General features: G+C 47.0%; 1 protein-coding gene across 1 annotated transcript in view; it reads left to right on the forward strand.

Annotated features, from left to right (window-relative positions):
• Nucleotides 1-16,293, forward strand: part of RASA3 (RAS p21 protein activator 3) — a 114,302-nt gene that overhangs the window by 35,640 nt on the left and 62,369 nt on the right. Inside the window, exon 2 of the mRNA XM_036315882.1 lies at nucleotides 2,092-2,209. Coding sequence (XP_036171775.1) covers nucleotides 2,092-2,209 — 118 coding nt within the window. The remainder of the gene's footprint in view (nucleotides 1-2,091; nucleotides 2,210-16,293) is intronic.

The raw sequence follows: 16,293 nt of genomic DNA on the forward strand, positions 1-16,293 counted from the left end.
AAAACTGACAGGCCCCACGGTGAGCTTGGTGTGTGTGGTGTGGCTGCCCATTCAGGTCTGCTCAGCGGAAGGAGCAGTCACCAGGAACCTGTGTTTGCTCCTCCTCATACCTCCCTCTCCACCTCCCAGTCTGGAGATGCCCATGGAGTCACGTCCTACCCTTTCCTGTTGGTGGGTTCATCACTCACTCTGCATGCATATGCATGTGCGCATATGACCTTTCACATCTGCCAGGAGCCTTCGGAGAATCTGTCTTTTGACATTTAACAACTGACTCGAAGCTTGGCTCGGATTCAAATGCCTCTTCCCAGATTGGCCATGTTTTCATTTGCTCAGCTCATGTAAAAATGGCACGTTCTGGAAGGAAGCCTTGTGATGTTAAGGTGTTTTAAGGATAATGGCTATAAAAGACATTTATTTGTTATTTATTTTTCTTCACCAACTGATAGCCATTGATGATTCCTTGATGAGAAAGAAAAATTTCTGGAACCTGTTGGGTTAGAAAAGTCTCAAAGCTAGAGGGGCCTTGGAGAGTTCTTTCTTTTAGAGTTGGGAAAACTGAGGCCCAGAGAAGAAGGTAGGTCTCATGCCAGAAATGTCCACAGGCATAGATTAATACTGGTGCTGTTGGAAATCCCAAAAAACACCTTTGTGTATCAGAAATAAGATTTATTGGCACAGAAGTAAATTATCAGCATCTACCTGAACTGTTGTTGGCATGGTGCTGTGTGCCCACACCTGTCCCTCTTCCTAGTGCTGAGTCTGGTGCCAGTGCACGCCCAGAGCCAGGCATCTTTAGAACTGAAATGACTCGGTGACAAGGAAGACTTTGGGAGGTGATAGCATGTTCGAGTATTTCTTCCATGTAGTGGTCTTCACCTGGGCATCAGCTGTCCCGGTTGAAAGCCACCTCTCATTCATTCCTGCTCGCTCTCAGTTCACAAGTAAACAGGGCTGTTTGGACAACCCCTCATGCTTAATCTGAGCTTCTAGCAGAGGATGCTGGCCGTTGTGGTTTTGATAATGATCTCTAGACAGACCCAGGGTCAAATAGGGGGTTGTGACATTGTGGACATTTCCTGCAGGGCTGGCCAGGCAAGCTGGCTTTCTTGAAGGTTCCTCCTTTTTCTCCAAATGTGCTTGTGTGTGAAGGAAGGGGCTTGTGAGAGGGAGACACTCAACCTAGAGCAGCTCTCTCTTTCTGGAATTTTTCCTAACTGATTAATCACTCTGTATTTTAAACAGCTGTAGGTCATAGTTTACTCTCATCAATAAAGAGTCTTTCTCCTTAATTATTGCCCCAACTTTGACTAATATTATCAAATTAAATTCAGAATAAAAAGGAACCTGGGGATTGAATGGTTAAGCAAAATGTGGCACATACACAATGGAATGTCATTTAGCCGTGAAAAGGAAGGAGAGTCCGGCACATGCTGTAGCATGGGTGAACCCTGAGGACATTAAGTAAAATAAGTCAGAGAGAGAAGGACAGATACTGTATGATTCCACTGCGATGAGGTTTCTAGAGCAGTCAGATTCAGAGAAACAGAAAGTAGAAGGGTGGTTGCCAGGAGGTGGGGGGAGGAGGAAATGGGGAGTTGTTGTTTAGGGGTACATAGTTTTTTTTTTTTTTGCAAGATGAAAAAATTCTAGAGATTGGTTGCACAACAATGTGAATGTATTTAACTCTACTGAACTGTACACTTGAAGATGATTGAGATGATTAATTTTAACTTATATATATTTATCGTAATTTAAACATTAAAAAATTAAAGAGACTAATGTGAGTAAAACAAAACAAAAATCCTTAAGTCCTAGGTTGATGGATTCCTACTCTTATCAATTTGTTTTAGAGGTTACTGTGAATGCTACGTTGCATTTTTAACACCACCGATGGTATTTTCATCAATATTTTGACTTGTGGTAGCACGAAAACCATGACCTTATGAAGACCTAATGAATGTACAAAAGTGAAAGCAGGTGCCTTGCTATGAAATAAACCCATTATTTGGAAATGTGTCTGTGATTAGCATTGTGTCTGTGATAATAATTATATGCTATGTTGATGACATATTTACACTTGCTTTTTAGGTGAAGCCAAAAATCTTCCCACTTACCCGGGGCCAAACAAGATGCGAGATTGCTATTGCACCGTGAACCTGGACCAAGAGGAGGTTTTCAGGACCAAAATCGTGGAGAAATCACTCTGGTAATGTCTGCTCTTGCTGTATTGGATACCGATAAGTTTTATTCTGTATGGAAACGATCCTGAACACATATGGCATCTTGCCATCTTCTGTGTTGCTTAGTTTGCGTGAGAATTAGGAAATGTCCACATGGGCTCTGGCTTATAGGGCAGTTTTAGCCAGAGCATCCATCCTCAGTGGCAAACTGATATTCCCCAGATGCTCGTAATGCCCAGGACTGGACAGCATTGGGAGCAAAGTGCACATATGTGACTGTTTGTTTGCCTCCAAGACAATCTATAATAATAAAAGGGTAATATGCTAATTAGACTAGACATCCTTCCAGGCGTCATTCCAGATATCCTCCCAGATGAAGCCAGGGTTGGAGGGGAGCAGCCTGTGTCCCGGGTGCCAGAGGGAAGCCGGTGCTGGCAGCTAGGGGAAGGAAGGCCTACTCTTGCACAAATTTTTGTGCATCGGGCCTCTAGTGCAGTGGTTCTCAACCTGTGGGTCGCGACCCCTTTGGGGGTCGAACGACCCTTTCACAGGGGTCGCCTAAGACCATCAGAAAACACATATATGATTACATATTGTTTTTGTGATTAATCACTATGCTTTAATTATGTTCAATTTGTAACAGTGAAATTGGGGGTCACCACAACATGAAGAACTGTATTAAAGGGGCGCAGCATTAGGAAGGTTGAGAACCACTGCTCTAGTGTCTTATAAGAGATGGACTGGAAAGTGTATACTGCACCAGAAGAGTATAAATCAAGGATTTTGAGTGGGTAAATATTTGGAAAGCACTTTTTTTTTTACCACCTTCCTTTAAGTTTATCTAGAGAGGCATGCCCAAGATGGTCATAGAAGTAACTATTCACTGAGGTAGGAGCCCTAGAAAACATTTATTGATAGAATTTGAGCTAGACAGGGTTCAGGTAAGAAAGAGCAGCATCTAACAGGTTTTAAGACTGAGATGTTTGCTGTATAATTGAAAACATTAGTGTTTCTCAACTTTAGCTTGCTTAAGAATCACTTGGAAGGTTTATTAAAAACAGATGTCTGCCCCAGGATGTCTGGGGTGGGGCTGTGATTTGCATATATAACAACTTCCAGGAGCTTCTGCTGCTGGCCCTGGACCACACCCAGGGGGTAGGAAGTGATGGCAACTAAAAGTCACAGCAGTTACAGGGGGTGGGAAGTGAGAAACCAGAAATGCGAACAGTGAGACGGCAGAACATCTTGGTACATATGTGTTAGCAGTTGGGGGGGGCGGGGCAGTGGTTTGCAGTCTGGGGGAAGCACACCAAAGCCAGCAGTGGGGCCCTGAGCGTGTTGTTTATATGAAGTGAAGAAGAATCCCTGTGCAGCCAGTGACTCCACCTTCGGGTTTTGAATTATGGGTTGTGTGGGTCCATCCAAACAGCTATTTTGAGTTTGAGAACATTTTTAGCAGATGAATTATATCCTTGCATATTGCTGCTTCTAAGTGGGAACAAACAACACATTCCAATGACTTAGTGAATTTAATTTTTTGAAAACTGCAAAGGATCTCCTGCCCCTGAAACATGGAGACATTTCCTTCTCCATCTGCACCATTGCCACCAACACTGGCAAGGCTCCGAGCTATTACAGTTGTGTTGTTTTAATGCATACACCAGATTCTCTGGAATGCTTTCCTGAAGAAAAATGAAAAGTCTGAGGAATTTGTCAGAGGTAAAGTCTGGTTTTGGGTTGATGATAAGATGACATTGGGGATGGTGATGTTACTGAACCTTCAAGGGTTATTTCCTTTTGCCTAATGTGAGAAAAACCCTTTCCGTGTTTAGTCAATGTTAGAGGCCCATGGGTCATAGACTTGGAGGATTATTGTCAATCTCTATAAAGCGCTACTCTCCTTAGGCTTGTGAATGAGGGTCTTTGGGAAGGGAATAGATTTGGGAACCTCTCTTTTAGGCGAGGTTGAGAAATGGGGACCATTGTCTTCAAAATATTTCAGGCAAATTGAGAAGTAGAAATCATGGTTTCTGGTTTTGGTGGCACTAGAAAATGTGTTTATGAAGCCAAAAAGGGAAGATGAGAGTTAAATAATGACAATGATTTACCTTTCTGGGAAACCAGCTGTAATACATCCAGAATCAGGTGTGAGCCCCTAAAATGCTGCCATAAGAAGCTAGTTAATTATAGTGAGTGCATGAGGTAATACTCCCAATTCATCAGAACTTCTAATCCCTCCACATACTATTCACACTTTTCTTACAGATAGTTTTAATAAACTTAGTTATTTTTGTTTATTAATTTATTCATTAGCTTAATGAATATTTATTGAGTGCTTATCTAATACTAGAGGCCCGGTACATGAAATTTGTGCATGGGGTGGGGGGGGGGGGTGTCCCTCAGCCCAGCCTGCACCCATTCCAATCTGGGACCCCTCGAGGGTGGGATTGGGCCTAAATGGGCAGTCAGACAGCCCTCTCACAATCCAGAACTGCTGGCTCCCAACCGCACGCCTGCCTGCCTGCCTGATTGCCCCTGACTGCTTCTGCCTGTCAGCCTGATGACCCCCTAACCACTTCCCTGCCAGCCTGATCGACACCTAACTGTTCCCCTGCAGGCCCAGTCACCCCCAACTGCCCTCCCCTGCTGGCCCAGTCACCCCTAACTGCCCTTCCCTTGCAGGTCTGGTCACCCCCTACTGCTTTCCCCTGCAGGCCTGGTTGCCACCAACTGCCCTCCCCTGCTGGCCTGATCGCCCACAACTGCCCTCCCCTGCAGGCCATCTTGTGGCCACATGGGGGCAACAATCTTTGACCACATGGGGATGGCCATCTTGTGTGTTGGAGTGGTGGTCAATTTGCATACTGGCCATGAGTAATTAGCATACCAGGGCTAATTAGCATATTCCTCTCTTATTGTGATGGAGTAATGGTCAATTTGCATACTGGTTGTGACTAATTAGCATACCTGGTTGTGATTCTGAGGGCGTCGTGACCAATTTGCATGTTACCCTTTTACTAGTATAGATACCAGGTAAGGAGAGAGGTACTGTTAGCAGAAAGTTAAAACTGACAGCAAAGAGATAAACCTACACAAAATAATTACATAGTTTAAAAAATATTAGTAGCCCTAACCGGTTTGACTCAGTGGCTAGAGCGTCGGCCAGGGGACTGAGGGGTCCCAGGTTCGATTCTGGTCAAGGGCATGTACCTTGGTTGTGGGCACATCCCCAGTAGGGGGCATGCAGGAGGCAGCTGATCAATGTTTCTCTCTCACCGATGTTTCTAATTCTCTATCCCTCTCCCTTCCTCTCTGTAAAAAATCAATAATATATATTTAAAAAAATATATTAGTATATGTGGCCATATAGTATTGAAGCAAAAACCCTATTCCCACTGATGGACTTTGCAAGCTTGCAAACTAGTAGCCCCAAAGCTCTACTCTACAGTATAAGAAAAAAGACAAATGAGCCCACTTTATAAAAGAAGTTAGCAAGGGGCTGAGAATCAAGATGATGGCGTAGGAAAACACCAGTACTTGCAGCCTCCCACAACCACATCAAAATTACAACTAAAATACAGAGCAGTCATCATTCAGAACTGCCTGAAAGCTGGCTGAATAGAAGTACTACAATTAAAGAAGTAAAAAAGAAAGCACATAGAGACTGGTAGGAAGGGTGGAGGTGCTGAACGGGCTGGTCCCACTCCCATAGGAGGCCTCTGCAGCCAAGATATCCCACCCAAATGGGGTAGCTTTCTCCCAGACAGGGGTGCTTGCAGGAGTCATTGTTTCTATGCTGAGACCTCCCCTGTTGCAGAGCAGACTGGCAGCCATATCTGAGTTTCCATCAGTGTGGCTCACACTGTTCGCTCTGCCCTAGGGATTCCCTGAGACCCCGCCCCATCCAATTTGCAGTCTCACCCAAGCTGTGTGAAGCAGCTTTTCCATATGAATGGCCTGTCCTGGCTCAGGCTTCAGACTTTCCTGAAATCTCTCAAATAAGTAGCAGTTGGCATCAGCGTGCTCCATACCCATCAATAACAGGCATAAAATAGCTTGGCCTCGCCTGGGCACTTCCAAGCCCATCACAGGTAGCAGACATCTGCAGATTGCACCTGCTGGGTGGCCCCAGGCAGTGGCTGACTTTGCACCTCCCAGGAGGCCCCAGAGCCAGTGCACCTGGTACACAGCTTCACTGAAGCCCATTTGAAGCATAGAGGTGTTTCCTGCACAGCAGCTCTTCCACTGTAGTCACAGTTGGTCCTCACAGCCAATTGGCCTGGAGATCAATTCCTCCCAGTGATGCCAACAGCAATCAAGGCTCAACTACAACAAGACTGTGCACACAGCCCACACTGGGGTGCACCTAGAGTGCCCAGTTCAGGTGACTGCAGAGGTTAAGCCACTGGGCCCTACAGGACAACCTACTACACAAGGCCACTCCGCCAACTCCAGGAGACATAGCAGCTCTACCTAATACATAAAAGCAAACACAGGGAAGCAGCAAAAATGGGGAGACAAAAAAACATGTCACAAATGAAAGACCAGAGGAAATCTCCAGAAAAAGAACTAAATGAAATGGAAGCAACAAAACTACTAGATACAGAGTTCAAAACAATGGTTATAAGTTTGCTCAAGGATCTTAATGAGAGCTTCAAGGGACTTAGTGAGACTTTCAAGGATCTTAGTGAGAATTTCAGACATGAAAAGGACCAGTCAGAAATTAAGCATATACTAACTGAAATAAAGAATAACTTACTGGCATTCAACAGTAGAGTAGAGATTTTGAGAATCAAATAAACAATTTGGACTATGAGGAAGCAAAAACACCCAATCAGAAGAGCAAAAAGAAAAAGCATCCAAAAATATGAAGATAGTGTAAGGAGTCTCTGGGACAACTTCAAGTGTACCAACATTTGCATTATGGGGTGCCAGAAGGAGAAGAGAGAAAGATATTGAAAACCTATTTGAAAAAATAATGACAGAAAACTTTCCCTACTTGGTGAAAGAAATGGACTTACAAGTCTAGGAAGTACAGAGTCCCAAACAAGAGGAACCTAAAGAGGCCCACACCAAGACACATCATAATTAAAATGCCAAGGGCAAAAGACAAAGAAAGAATCTTAAAAGCAGGAAGAGAAAAGCAGCTAGGAAGAAGGAGGAGGAAACAAAAAAAAAGATATGAACAATAAAATGGCAGTAAATACATATCTATCAACAATTGAATCTAAAAATCAAAATAAATGAATAAGGAATCTAATGAACAAAATAAACTGATGAATAAAATAGATCCTGGGGCATGGAAACATGGAACAGACTGACAAATCTGAGGGAAGGTGGGAGGAAGAGGTGGGAAGAGATTAACCAAAGAATTTATATTCATATATGCATTACCTATGGACATAGACAATAGGGTGGTGAAGGCTTAGGGTGTGGTAGGAACCAGGTGGAGGGGGCCAATGGGGTACAAAAAAGGGGGACATCTGTAATACTCTTAACAATAAAGATTAAAAAAAAAAGAAGTTAGCAAGGGAAATTGCTGGTGCCACATGGTCCTGAATATTTGAAACCAAAAACTGTCTCTCTGAGTTTGCAGCTTGAATCCACACCACATTCATGGTAGAAAAATCTCAATCCATGCATATTGTTTAATGTAGTTCTAGATCAGTATTTGGTAACATCCAGTGAGGCAGCAACATACCTGTCAAAAGCAAATCCAATCATTTCTTTTTTTTTTTTTTTTTCCAATCATTTCTTTCAAGCCAAGTCCCAAAGAATTCTCCTTTATAAAGTTCCACGGACCATGAGCTCAGAGGACAAAATACACAAAGAACAAGGAAATAAAGATTCCTGTTCATTTGCTAAGAGAAACAACCGACAGAAGAATCAGACCTGCAGAGTTTGCAGAATATCAACTAACAAAGTTTAATGAATTTAAAGTAAAGACAACATTCAAAACATGAGCAGGAAAAGAAACAATAAAGAAAGACTGAACCAATTTGAAAAAGAACAAAATAGAATTTTTAGAAATGAAGAACAAGAATTTCAATGAAAAACTCAGTGGATGAATTAAATATCTGATTAAACATAGCTGAAAGGAAAATTGGTAAAGTAGAAGGCAAATTTGAAATACACCCCAGAGACGCAAAGAAATGGAAAGTATAAGATAGGTTTAGAGGAGACATAGAGATAGAATGATGTCTAAACATGTCTCATAGGAACTCCAAAGGCGAGAGGGGAGATATGGTGGGGAGGCCGTATATGAAGATTGCAGAAAGATTCATTTACATTCTTGAGTAGCCTTGATTAGAGGGGCAGAGTTCAGAGACAGACCAAGTGGCCGCTAATAGAATGGAATGAAGTGAACAAACCTGAGAGACAAGGTTGGGCAATGCTGTCTGGACTAGGCCACCTATGCAAGCATTTGACAGCCACCACACCCACAGTTTAATTGTTGCCTTCAAGGAGGTGGCTGCTCCCTCTTCTTGCAGCTCCCCAGCATGCCTCCTTCAGGCTCAGCATCGCCTTTGAGATCTGATCATTTATTTGGCAAAGCCACTGCAGAAAACAAAAAGCCCACATCTGCTTTCTGAACTCAAAAGAGCTTAAGGGCTTGGCTTCCTGGCAGGCTGCTGGTCAGAGAGGGCAGGGCCTTGCACTCTGTCCAACTGAGGGATGTAGTGCTACAGCAAGAGCCTCCCAGCAGCCTCCGGGGGAAAGGGTAGCCTTGCGCTCAGTGGCTGCTCCGTATTGTCTGTCTTCTGACTCAGCATTAAGAGCAGACCGAGTGTGAGAAGAGGAAAAACACATCTCTCCTTTGCCTCCTTTTCACCAGCAGAAGGTTGCCCCCGGGGATCAGAGCAGGCCGATCATGCTGTGCTGAGTGTTCCCCAGCAGTCGCTGACTGGTCTACAGCATCACTACCTATTCCTGAGTGGGTATCTGAGGAAAGTGCCGCATTTGTTCCTTTCTTTCCTTTCTCTTTATTTTTTTAAAAATTTTTTATTTATTTTTTAAAAATATGTCTTTATTGATTTCAGAGAGGAAGGGAGAGGGAATGGGAAATAGAAACATCAATGATGAGAATGAATCATTGATTGGCTGCCTCCTGCACGTCCCCCACTGGGGATCAAGCCCGCAACGCAGGCATGTGCCCTTGACCGGAACCGAACCTGGGACCCTTCAGTCCCCAGGCTGACGCTCTATCCACTGAGCCAAACGGTTAGGGCTTTTCTCTTTATTTTTGACATGGGGGACTGGAGGTTGAGAGATAGCATCTTTTGCAGATTTATTTGTTAGAACTCACTGGCTCTGACACATTTGGGAGAATAAGCCCTTCCTCCCTGGCCTCATCCCTTCTCCAGGAAAGTGATTTGGGGCAAAGTTTCTGTCCTACTAGGAAAAATATCTTCCTGATGTTGAGAGTGAACTATTTTTTAATCATATAAATGGTAACTCATTATTTGTGTACTGTTTGTTTAAACTAAAAGGCTCTATTGGCAGGGCTGGGGCTGCACAGTGTGTCTGCAAGGGCACCCAAGCACTCTGCTGGACGGGGCTGCCTTTTGCTTCTAAAACAGGGCAGGGGGAGGTTATATCCTGGAGGAAATCACCATTTTATCCAGTGAAAAGAGCATATTGATGTTATATGAACAAAAGAGTTAAAAATAAGAGCTAAAAATAAGTATTGGGTTAAGCCAGTTATTTGCAAGAATATTCCATAAAGTAGCAGTGTTTTAATTTCCTTTTCCCCATGTAAGTGATTCCTGTGAGGATGATATTGCCTATCTTTCCCCAGGAAATCCCCACAAAATATGCTGAAAAACAAAACAAAACAAACCCCAGCTCCTGGCTCAGTGAAGTGCTGTCCCAAGGTTTCCGATCTGCCCCTCACCTCCCCCAGTGGCAGTTCTGATTGAGGCTGTGCTGAGCCTCCACCCCATAGCCCACCCTGGGCCTCTGCCCCCGGTCCAGCCCAGAAGCCCCTGCCCTCCTGCTTCCTCCCACCTGTTTCCATTTGGGTTGCCATCTGGAAGGGAAGGGGTACCACATGGTCCTGGCCCGAGCCTGGCCCACACCTGGCACCACACTTGCTACCTTTCTCGTTTTCCCCCAAAGGCAGAGCCCTCACTGCTCCTCACATTCTGGTTGGAATGGTGCTTACCCTTCTGGGAGTTTGGTTATCTCTGCTAAGTGATGAAGGCAGGTAACAAGACTGTTCATAGTACGATGCCTTTTTGTTTAAAAAATTGGGATTGCTCCCAAAATGGTCTTGAACATCTATATGTATAAAAGCCTAAGCAACTGTTATGACAGAACAACCGGTCGACCAGTTGCTATGTTGCGCACTGACCCTACTGGGGATCGAGCCTGCAGCCCTGACCAGGAATGGAACCAGCAGCCTCTTGGTGCATGGGACAATGCTCCACCCACTGGCTGGGCTGAAGTTAAAGCTTTAAAAATTCTTTCTGATATAAATGTAGACCTCTGGCCCAGATATTCCATACCAGCTAGAGTAGATGGACCCATCCCCCGACAGTGCTGGGGTACACCAGGTGGTGAGATCCATCCCTCCATGATTCTGGGGTACTCCAGGTAGGAAAACATGTCCCCCACAATCCTGGGGTGCTCCAGTGGGATTCCACACCTCCATAATCCTGGGGCATTCCAAGAGGTGAGATCCACCCCCCTCCATAGTCCTGGGGCGCTCCACACAGGGAGACACATCCTTTCAAGTGTCTCTGCATGACTGAGAGGATCAGGGATCCAGTGCACTCGGATGTTATAAGTGATAATCACATCCTCAGAGGGTTTTCCGGGAAAGGCCTGATTTTGGTCACCATAACCTTTGCGATGCTGTGTTTATGGGTGAGTCTTGTGAAAAGAATCTTCCTGAGTAGCTTTATGTAAATCAGATTTTCCGAAGACCGTGTGTGCTTTCTGTCACCGCACTTATTTTTATCCTCTATGCTAGTTTCTGTCAGAGGGCTGGTCGCATGGCTCTGACATGGTTACCGTGTCTCACACCGGCCCACAGGGTCCCAGGCTTGGTGCCATGCTTCAGTGCCGGAGCAAGGGCAGAGGCAGGTGAGGTCGGTAAGAACATCTCTTTACTACCATGCCATCCTCTCTCTCCTGTTTCTTTCTCCCAATCTTCCAAGAAGGGATATTTGTATCTGGGGCAATTCCGTGGTCAAGCAGCCCATCTGAGTTATTTCCACGTTTAAGAACGGTTTAGATTTATAGTATTCTAAGCAAGGACTTTCTCCTCAACTTGAGAGGTGGGCAAGGCCATCTGCACCAAGGTCCTGGTAGTCTCAGTTGTTGTGGCCTTGGAGACTCCTCACATTGACATTTGGCGGAGTGGGCCTTGGGAGTTCCAGGATCTCCGTGGGGTGGGTGCTGGGTCCCTGGAATTTATGACGGCTCCAGGGACCTCCTGGGTCCAGGGTGAGCCTGCAGTGTCCTGAGCATCCTCTTCCTGACATCCAGCTTCAATTTCTCCTTCTGTTTTTCCTAAGTCACAGGATCCTGACTCGTGTCTGAATGTGAGGATCCTCTCAGAGCTTCACAGGAAAGCTCAGCTGATGGCGAGTGCTGGTTTGCTTTCATTGCACAAGCACTGAGCGCCTCCTGCACACCGAGGCCCCGGCCTAGGCCAAGTCGGGGCTTATTAGCAGTGTGGTGCCAGGTGCGGTGGCACCCGTAGGGGAGACTGTGAGTGTGCTCACAGCTGGATGGGCTTGCACGGGGAAGGAGCCATCTGAGTGGGGCATTAGGGCGGCTCCCTTCCTTTCTCCTTTCGGGACCGTGGGCTGGGCAGTTTCTGGGCTGGCAGGATGCTGGAGTTAATGGGGTTACCCTGCACAAGTTAGAACCTTTTGCAGGAGACCCTAAAAGCTTCCACCACAGGGTGCCCACCCCTCCCTCCTCTGGGCTCCTGCCTGACACTCTTCTCCTCTTTCAGGGCCTTTTTGTGGAGTTTGAAATGTTTCTGCTGTTACAACTGGCCAGCATGTGACTCGGTCTTCTAAGAATTGTCTCAGCCACTGTGAAAAGCGCGGCCAGGCCTTAATAAAGATGATCTGGTTGTAACTGGTTAAGAATATGTGATTTCTGCCTGGGAGACACGGGGAGTGGGAGGAGAGAAGCTGCTGTGGACGACAGGTCTTGGCATTTTGGGAGCTGTGTGCAGCGGTGTGAGCCGTGCACAGCATCCAGTGGACCCGCCATAACCCTATGAATAGGAGTTTTGCAGATGGGGAAACTGAGTCTTGGAGAGGTGAGGTAACTTGCTCGGGACCCTTGGACCTGGGTCAGGCCCGGAAATACAGGCTGAAGATCGCCCATGGAGGGGGTGGTCATGGCCAGTGGACTCTGGTCCCGACACACAGATGTCCAGCTTGGCTCCAGGCCCTCCGGGAAGAGCATGAGCAGCTCCCTGCGAGCGTTTCCCAGCCCCGGTCCTGTACCTGCCCAGTGTGGACTTCCTGCTCCTCTGGCCTGGCCTGCCAGGCCGGGCTGCCGACTGCTCTTGGTGGGTGTCCCTGTTACCTGGCAGCGGCCACCATGGCCCCTTCAGCGCGTCACGGAAAGCGTCCGCAGCCCCCGTGCTTGTGCTGCGTCCTTGCAGTGCAGGCTGTGATTGGCCCAGGTGACAAAACACGTGGGTGAGTCCAGCCAGGACACTTCTGCCCCAGCATTTGGACAAAAACTGCTCTGACCTCAGGTTCTCTCCTTCCCCGGGGGAGGGTTAACTCCAGTCCCCACTTCAAATCTGCAAGACGCTGTGCAACACGCCATGCATGTCTTCATCCGGTCCCGTGTGGCGACAGAGTGGCGTTCTCTCCTGGGAGCTGCCTCTCCATGGGGAGGCTGCTGTGTGAGTAGTTCAGGCGGTGACAGGGGTGAGGGGTAGAGTTCAGTATGAGACTGAGCATCTTGCCTTTCAGTCAGAGGCAATATCTTTTTGGGAACCTCAGGGGAAAACACAACCGTTTGTAATGAAAGGTCACAGATGCCGAGGGTCCTTGCTGCACAGGGGTTTTTAAATCTCCACCTAAATGAAATGAGAGGTGCACTTAGCAGAAACCAAAACGGCTTTCCTCCTGCCTCTGGGTGCCTGCAGGATAACTGTGGCAGCGGGAGGCCCCTTTCTGGAACTCAATCGCCAGGCCTTCCCAGGCCAGGCGCAGCACTGCCTGCTGCAGATATTGCACCCCAACAATCCATGTGGGGTGCAGGCTACATGATTTCCCTCCCATGCCCGGACCTTTGGTTTAATGGCATTTGAATCCAGCTGTTCGTTAATGATTTAACCACATGCACATTTTATTAGCTGAGCACTGAGCTGTTCAGAGATAGGCTGGTGCCCTTTTTGGAAAACTGGACTTACTTACTTGGCTTCAGTTCACGTGGGGCCGGGGAGGAAGTGAGCCCTGAGTTCCCCTGGGAGCCACAATCCACTGCTTCTGGATGCTAAGCCCTCGACGGTGGCCTTCTCTGTGGTGTATCCATAGCTCAGACTTTGAGGCACAAAGACCCTCTTAAGAATAGCCCTCTCACAAAGAGACGCAGTGCGGGCTCCCTGTTCTATAGCACGCAGCCTTTCTCCATCTACCCAGACTGTGGAGCAGCTCCTCAGCTCCCCCCACCGGCCCCCCCACCCCCCACCGGACCTCAGAGGTTAAGAAATAGATGCAGGCATTTGCGAAATAACATGAAACCGGGGAAAACCAGGCTGCCGGCTGTTTTCTCATGAGCAACATCGTTGTGCAGTGGCAAGCAGCCTTGGTGTGGGATGGGGCGTGCCAGCCTCGCAGATGCTGGGAAATGACTCATGGAGTTTTCTGTGTTGGGTCCCCAGTGCAGCCCTGTCTCCACCTCTGGGCCGCACATCTGGGCTGTGGGAGGAGGAAGAGGAATGCAGGTTCCCCCTTGTCAGAGCGTTCCTTAAAGTTCAACCTGGTTTTCTGCAGGTTTTGTTATGCTTTCCTTAGGAGAGTTTGTTTGATTCTGTGAAACTTCATTTGAGCTCCTCTCTGTAATCACTGGGGGCAAGAGCTTGTCACTCCGGCCGGCCTCAGAGGCGGATGCCGCTGCACGCATTAATTCCCCTCTCTCAGACAGTGGTATTTAAGGCAAGCCAAGTCCTTTGGGCGGCGTTTTTCTCTTTATTTGGAAAGAGGGTTCTGGAGCCCTAAGGCTGTAAGTGGGAACTGACAGTGCAGGGACATTAATCACGCCTCTGACTGGGCTGACCTTGGACTGGGGACAAAGCCAGGCCTATGGGGAGAGGTACCCCAGGTTAAGCCTCTAATGGGAAGGGGAAGCCCAAGGCTGTGTGGCCCCTTTGAGTCCACCAGAAAGAATATATTGTCTTGCCAGGCACATGCAGAGGGTGGGGGTGTGAGAACTCACCCTGCTCCCGATCCTTGACAGTCTCCTTTTTCTTTCGGCATGAACTTCCCACCCTGCTGCCCAGGAATCGACAAGTGCAAACTTTCTTGTTCACTGGGAAGGAGGGGTGGGTTGTCCAGGTGACCACTGTGGTGGTTGAAGTAGTTGGCACCTGTGGTTTTGGGGGGCCTTCATCCCACCTCTGTCCTCTGTCTGCAGGGCTAGAGGAAGGGGAGACTGGCTGTGTGGCCCACCCCACTTATACCCCATGTGGGTCCTTCTAGAAGCTGGGAGGGTTGAGATGTCCCGAGTGATGCCATGTCGGGGCTGAAATGGTCCTTCTGCTGTGAGCAGCGTCAGCTCCTTGCACGGGGACCCTCTTGCTTTTCTGGTGGCGTGTATGTCAGAAATGGCAGGATCACATGCCCGTACTTGCCCATTTATGGCAGATATTGTTAGCAAAGTTGTGGTGTCTCTAGTTTAAAAAGATATTCCTTATTTGTTGTGCTTTAGTTATTTGTCTTTTAATTTGCAGCATAAGTTTACAAGTTCTCAGTGGATTAATATTCCGAGCATGGAAATAATATGAAAGATGGGCATTTAATAGGAGATGGGCCAGAGGCATCTATAATGATAAAAGCATACTATGCTAATTAGACCCGACAGCCAAACGACCTTCTGGATGACTTTCCAGATGAAGCCAGGGCTGCAAGGACCGAGCCCCTTGCATGAATTTTGTGCATCGGGCCTCTAGTTTTAACAGCAAAATGAGACAGAAAATGCTCATATGCACATGAAAGATATTCAACCTAAACAATAATTTAAGCTTTTCAAATGAAAGCAGTAGTTTTTGTTTTGTTTTTTGCTGTTACTTTAGCAAAGTTTACTTTAGTAAATGCTGGTAAGACTCAGGGTTGGTGGGCATTAGGGGTAAATTGGTCCCCCCTTCGGGAGGGTCATATAGCATTATGCATTAAAACCTTAGGACAGTGAATACTCTCCCGCCAAGTGGAATTTATCTTCCGGGAACAATTGGACAGCTGTGCAAAGACCCCCTACCCTAGAGTCTCATTCTGTGCTGCTCCTAATGATAAAAGTTGGGGAGGACCCAGGTGTCCGTCAGTGTTGGAATGGGTGAATTGAGCAGTGTTGTTCAGACCTCAAGTACTGTGTGACTGCTAACATTCTATATATATTTCAGAGAGGAAAGGAGAGGGAGAGAGCGATAGAAACATCAATGATGAGAGAAAATCATTGACTGGCTGCCTCCTGCATGCCATACACTGGGAATCGAGCCCACAACCTGGGCATGTGCCCTGACCAGGAATCAAACTGTGACCTCCTTGTTTATAGGTTAACGCTCAACCTCTGAGCCACACCTGCTGGACAGACATTTTATATTCTTATTTGGAAAGCTGTCCATGGCATGATGTGAAAGGAAAAAGCTGACTACATATCAGAATCTATACTAATAAAAGGGTAATATGCTAATTAGTTCAGGAGACCTTCCAGACATCCTTCTGGACAAAGCCATGGTGGCAGGGCCCAGGCAGAGGCAGTTAGGGGCGATCAGGCCAGGAGGGGAGGGCAGTTGGGGGTGACCAGGCCAGCAAGGGGGGCCAGTTGGGGTTGAGCAGGCTGGCGGGGGGGCGGGGGGGGGGCAGTTGGAAGTGAACAGTCAGGCAGTCAGAGTGGTTATGGGCGATCAGCA

Source organism: Myotis myotis, unplaced genomic scaffold, assembly GCF_014108235.1.
Source record: "Myotis myotis isolate mMyoMyo1 unplaced genomic scaffold, mMyoMyo1.p scaffold_m19_p_63, whole genome shotgun sequence".
NCBI classification, from domain to species: domain Eukaryota; kingdom Metazoa; phylum Chordata; class Mammalia; order Chiroptera; family Vespertilionidae; genus Myotis; species Myotis myotis.